At 34.9% G+C, this 6,313-nt stretch overlaps 1 protein-coding gene across 3 annotated transcripts in view; it reads right to left on the bottom strand.

Annotated features, from left to right (window-relative positions):
* The window catches only part of cabp1b (calcium binding protein 1b), a 96,989-nt gene that overhangs the window by 10,428 nt on the left and 80,248 nt on the right, over positions 1–6,313 (bottom strand). The window contains exon 2 of one of the 3 annotated variants that reach the window (XM_061875841.1): positions 344–511. The exons of the other annotated variants lie outside the window; for them this stretch is intronic. Within the exon in view, the coding sequence (XP_061731825.1) occupies positions 344–511 (168 nt within the window). The remainder of the gene's footprint in view (positions 1–343; positions 512–6,313) is intronic. 3 annotated transcript variants of the gene reach the window in all.

The raw sequence follows: 6,313 nt of genomic DNA, 5'->3' as shown, positions 1-6,313 counted from the left end.
TAAACAAAAAGATAATAAAATCAATGAAAATAAAAACTAGAACTAGCACACACATATCTAAAAAAAGGCTTTTTTTTAAAAAAAAAAAAGGTTTTTTAAGCCTTTTTAAAAATAATTTACAGTCTGTGGCGCCCTCAGGTGGTCAGGGAGAGCTTTCCACAGACTGGGAGCGTATCATTTAAAATACAAACCTCGGCTGTAATTATATAAGTACGACGGTATACACCTGTGGAGAAAGCTCCATCTTTTTTTTTTTTTTTTTTGCCCACGCTACAAAGCGTTTCCCGCCACAATCTAATCTCCCAGCATGCAACATGTCCGAACACGTTGTGGACTTACGTACAGCCTGCCGGCTCTCAGCGAAGCCCTTGCGTAGGAAGATGCAGGCGGGCCCCAGCACGTTGTGCATGTTGGCCCCGCTCTGGGCCAGGGCCACTAGCGGCTCCAGATAGCCCCCCCCTGAGCCCCCCTCCTCACAGGACTGCACCGCTTTGTAGTTCTTCTTCTGGTCCTGGATCAGCAAGCAGTGGACATGCATGAAGACAAGCGGGGACCGGGACTCACGTGGCGTCAACGTGGGGGAGTGGGCGGAGCCATGGAGGGTCTAGGACGGGGGGGTGGGGGGTGTCAGTCGTGTTCGTCGTCAACAAAAATGGCGTCAAACAACAACAACAAAACACCTTTCTTCTCAACCAATGGCGACACTCCGTGCACAAGTTAATCACTTGTTGCTAGGCAGAGTTCGCCAGCAATCGTCAGGTTCAAACGGCTAAGAAAGGACATGGAGGAGGGAGCACTCCTGTCATAAAGAGGATCTTTGATTATTATTATTTTTTTGTACTAAGACTTTAAAACACAAGAGTGCCCCCTGTCATATTGAGGATCTTTGATTAGTGTGTTTTGTACTAATATCTTTAGAACAACAGAGCACTCTTGTCTGTAGAGGATCTTTGATTTGTTTTTTTAGGCCTTAAAACAGAAACGTAAGCCTGTCATATTGAGGATCTTTGATAGGTGTTTTGTACTAATATCTTTAGAACAACAGAGCACCCTTGTCTATTGAGGATCTTTGATTTTTATTTTTTTGGCTTTAAAACAGAAACGTAAGCCTGTCATGTTGAGGATCTTTGATTAGTGTTTTATTTTTTTTTACTAAGACCTTTAAAACAGCAGGGCACTCTTGTCTATAGAGGATCTTTTTTTTTTTTTTTTTGGGCCTTAAAACAGAAATGTAAGCCTGTCGTATTGAGGATCTTTGATTAGTGTTTTTATTTTTTATTTTTTTTATTCTTTTTACTAAGACCTTTAAAACAGCAGGGCACTCTTGTCTACTGAGGATCTTTGATTACTTTTTTGTACTAAGGCCTTAAAACACAAACATACACCTGTCATATTGAGGATCTTTGATAGGTGTTTTTTTTTTTTATTTGTTTTTTTAACCAAGACCTTTAAAACAGAAGAGCACTCTCGTCTACTGAGGATCTTTGATTAGTGTTCTTTTTTGTACTAAGACATGTAAAACAACAGAGCACTCTTGTCTATAGAGGATCTTTGATTTGTTTTTGTTTTTTTAATAAAGCCTTAAAACAAACGTAGGTCTGTCATATTTAGGATCTTTGATTAGTATTTTTTTTTACTCAGACCTTTAAAACAGCAGAGCAGTCTTGTCTACTGAGGATTTTTGATTAGTACTATTTTTTTGTACTAAAATCTTTAAAACAACAGAGCACTCTTGTCTACTGAGGATCTTTGATTAGTGTTATTTTTTGTACTAAGACTTTTAAAACAGTAGAGCACTCTTTTCTACTGAGGATATTTGATTAGTTATTTTGTTCTAAGACCTTGAAATAAAAGAGTGCTCCTGTGAAATATATAGTCTTTGATTAGTGTTTTTTTTTTTCAGTTTTTTGCATATTAGGTACTATACCTTTAAAACAACAGATAACTCTTGTCTATTGAGGATCTTTGATTAGTGTTCTTTTTTGTACTAAGACATGTAAAACAGCAGAGCATTCTTATCTACTGAGGATCTTTGATTCATGTTCTTTTTTGTACTAAGACCTTTAAAACAACAGAGCACTCTTGTCTATAGAGGATCTTTGATTTGTTTTTGTTTTTTTACTAAAGCCTTAAAACAAATGTAGATCTGTCATATTTAGGATCTTTGATTTGTTTTTTTTTGGCCTTAAAACAGAAACGCACGCCTGTCATATTGAGGATCTTTGATTAGTGTTTTATTTTTTATTTATTTATTATTATTTTTTTTTTACTAAGACCTTTAAAACAGCAGGGCACTCTTGTCTACTGAGGATCTTTGATTCCTTTTTTTGTACCAAGGCCTTAAAACAGAAACATACACCTGTCCTATTGAGGATCTTTGATAGGTGTTTTGTACTAATATCTTTAGAACAACAGAGCACCCTTGTCAATCGAGGATCTTTGATTTTTTTTTTTGGGCCTTGAAACAGAAACGTAAGCCTGTCATATTGAGGATCTTTGATTAGTGTTTTATTTATTTATTTACTAAGACCTTTAAAACAACAGAGCACCCTTGCCTATAGAAGATCTTTGATTTTTTTTTTTTTGGCCTTAAAACAAAAACGTACGCCTGTCATATTGAGGATCTTTGATTAGTGTTTTATTTTTTATTTATTTATTGTTTTTGTTTTTTTACTAAGACCTTTAAAACAGCAGGGCACTCTTGTCTACTGAGGATCTTTGATTACTTTTTTTGTACTAAGGCTTTAAAACAGAAACATACACCTGTCATATTGAGGATCTTTGATAGGTGTTTTTTTTGTTTTTTGTATTTTTTAACCAAGACCTTTAAAACAGAAGAGCACTCTTGTCTACTGAGGATCTTTGATTCATGTTCTTTTTTGTACTAAGACCTTTAAAACAACAGAGCACTCTTGTCTATAGAGGATCTTTGATTTGTTTTTGTTTTTTTACTAAAGCCTTAAAACAAACGTAGGTCTGTCATATTTAGGATCTTTGATTAGTATTTTTTTTTTACTCAGACCTTTAAAACAGCAGAGCAGTCTTGTCTACTGAGGATCTTTGATTAGTGTTATTTTTTTGTACTAAAATCTTTAAAACAGCAGAGCAGTCTTGTCTACTGAGGATCTTTGATTAGTGTTATTTTTTGTACTAAGACTTTTAAAACAGTAGAGCACTCTTTTCTACTGAGGATATTTGATTAGTTATTTTGTACTAAGACCTTGAAATAAAAGAGTGCTTCTGTGAAATATATAGTCTTTGATTAGTGTTTTTTTTCTGTTTTTTGCATATTAGGTACTATACCTTTAAAACAACAGATACAGTAACTCTTGTCTATTGAGGATCTTTGATTAGTTTTTTTTGTACTAAGTCCTTAAATCAGAAATGTACGCCTCTTATATTGAGGCTCTTTGATTAGTGTTTTATTTTGTATTTTTTACTAAGCTATAGAGGATATTTGATTAGTTTTTTTTGTACTAAAGCCTTAAAACAGAAACGTAGGCCTGTCATATTTGGGATTTTTTATTAGTATTTTTTTTTTACTCAGACCTTTAAAACAGCAGAGCACTTTTGTCTACTGAGGATCTTTGATTAGTGTTATTTTTTGTACTAAGACTTTTAAAACAGTAGAGCACTCTTTTCTACTGAGGATATTTGATTAGTTATTTTGTACTAAGACCTTGAAATAAAAGAGTGCTTCTGTGAAATATATGATCTTTGATTAGTGTTTTTTTTAGTGTTGTTTTGCATATTAGGTGCTATACCTTTAAAACAACAGATAACTCTTGTCTACTGAGGATCTTTGATTAGTGTTCTTTTTTGTATTAAGATCTTTAAAACAACAGAGCACTCTTGTCTATAGAGGATCTTTGATTTTTTTTAATTTTTTTTTTTACTAAAGCCTTAAAACAGAAACATAGGCCTGTCATATTTAGGATCTTTGATTAGTATTTTTTTTTTTACTCAGACCTTTAAAACAGCAGAGCACTCTTGTCTACTGAGGATCTTTGAATAGTATTCTTTTTTTGTACTAAAACCTTTAAAACAGAAGAGCACTCTTGTCTACTGAGGATCTTTGATTAGTTTTATTTTTGTACTAAGACCTTTAAAACAACAGCACACTCTTGTCTATAGAGGATCTTTGATTTTTTTTGTTTTTTTACTAAAGCCTTAAAACAAATGTAGGCCTGTCATATTTAGGATCTTTGATTAGTATTTTTTTTTTTACTCAGACCTTTAAAACAGCAGAGCACTCTTGTCTACTAAGGATCTTTGATTAGTGTTATTTTTTGTACTAAGACTTTTTAAACAGTAGAGCACTCTTTTCTACTGATAATATTTGATTAGTTATTTTGTACTAACACCTTGAAACAAAAGAGTGCTCCTGTGAAATATATAATCTTTGATTAGTGTTTTTTAGTGTTTTTTGCATATTAGGTACTATACCTTTAAAAGAACAGATAACTCTTGTCTATTGAGGATCTTTGATTTGTTTTTTTTGTACTATGGCCTTAAAACAAAAGAGTGCTCCTGTCAAGATAGTACTGCAAACAAGCAAGTCAAAGATCCTCTATATTACACACGTGTTCTGCTACTTTTTTAGTGACTATTGTAAACACCATTGTCAAAGATCCTCTATATAACACTTTTTAGGTGACTACTTTGTAGTAGTCACTTAAAAGTAAAGAATCTTTGACTCACGCGCTCCTGTCACATAGAGGATCTTTGAATAGGAGGTTTGTAAAAAAATCCTTAAAAACAGCAGAGCACTCCTGTTATATAGAGGATCTTTGGCAAGGATATTTGCAGAAGATCCTTAAAAACAGCAGAGCACTCTTGTTATATACAGGATCGTTGACAAGAATGTTTGCAGAAGATCCTTAAAAACAGCAGAGCACTCTTGTCATAGAGAGGATCTTTGACAAGAATATTTGCAGAAACGTCTTTAAAAACAACAGAGCACTCTTAGCATATAAAGGATCTTTGACAAGGAAGTTTGCAAAAAATCCTTAAAAATTGCAAAGCATTCCTTTGACATACAGGATCTTTGACTAGGATGCTTGCAGAAAATCCTTAAAAACAGCAGAGCACTCCTGTTATGTAAAGGATCTTTGACTAAGGTGTTTGCAGTACATCCAAAAACAGTAGACAGCTCCTGTCACATAGATGATCTTTTTTTAAAAGGAGGCTTGTAGAAAATCCTTAAAAACAGCAAAGCACTCTTGTCATACAGAGGATCTTTGACAAGAGTGTTTGCAGAAAATCCATAAAAACAGCAGAGCACTCCTGTCATATGTTTGCAAACAAATCCTTAAAAATTGCAAAGCCTTCCTGTGATATATTGCAGAAAATCCTTCAAAACAGCAGCACATTCCTGTTATGTAAAGGATCTTTGACATCCAAAAACAGTAGACCTCTCCTGTCACATACAGGATCTTTGACTAGGAGGTTTTGCAGAAGATCCTTAAAATCAGCCGAGCACTCGTGTCACATACAGGATCTTTGACTAGGGTGTTTGCAGAAAATCCTTAAAAACAACAGAGCACTCCTGTCATAGAGAGGATCTTTGACTAGGATGTTTGCAGAAGATCCTTAAAAACAGCAGAGTGCTCCTGTTATGTAAAGGATCTTTGACATCCAAAAACAGTAGACCGCTCCTGTCACATTGAGGATCTTTGAACAGGAGGTTTTGTAGAAGATCCTTAAAATCAGCTGAGCACTCGTGTCACATACAGGATCTTTGACTAGGGTGTTATCAGAAAATCCTTAAAAACAGCAGAGCACTCCTGTCATAGAGAGGATCTTTGACAAGGATATTTGCAGACAATTCCTTAAAAACGGCAAAGCACTCCTGTCATATAGAAGATCTTTGACTAGGATGTTTGCAGAAGATCCTTAAAAACAGCCGAGTGCTCCTGCTATGTAAAGGATCTTTGACATCCAAAAACAGTAGACCGCTCCTGTCACATACAGGATCTTTGAATAGGAGGTTTTGTAGAAGATCCTTAAAATCAGCCGAGCACTCGTGTCATATAGAAGATCTTTGACCTAGGATTTTTGCAGAAGATCCTTAAAAACAGCAGAGTACTCCTGCTATGTAAAGGATCTTTGACATCCAAAAAAAGTAGACCGCTCCTGTCACATAGAGGATCTTTGAATAGGAGGTTTCGTAGAAGATCCTTAAAATCAGCCGAGCACTCGTGTCACATACAGGATCTTTGACTAGGGTGTTTTCAGAAAATCCTTAAAAACAACAGAGCACTCCTGTCATAGAGAGGATCTTTGACAAGGATATTTGCAGACAATTCCTTAA

The sequence above is a fragment of the Nerophis ophidion genome, linkage group LG17 (assembly GCF_033978795.1).
Source record: "Nerophis ophidion isolate RoL-2023_Sa linkage group LG17, RoL_Noph_v1.0, whole genome shotgun sequence".
NCBI lineage: Eukaryota > Metazoa > Chordata > Actinopteri > Syngnathiformes > Syngnathidae > Nerophis > Nerophis ophidion.
This window is presented reverse-complemented; position numbering and strand designations above follow the sequence as displayed.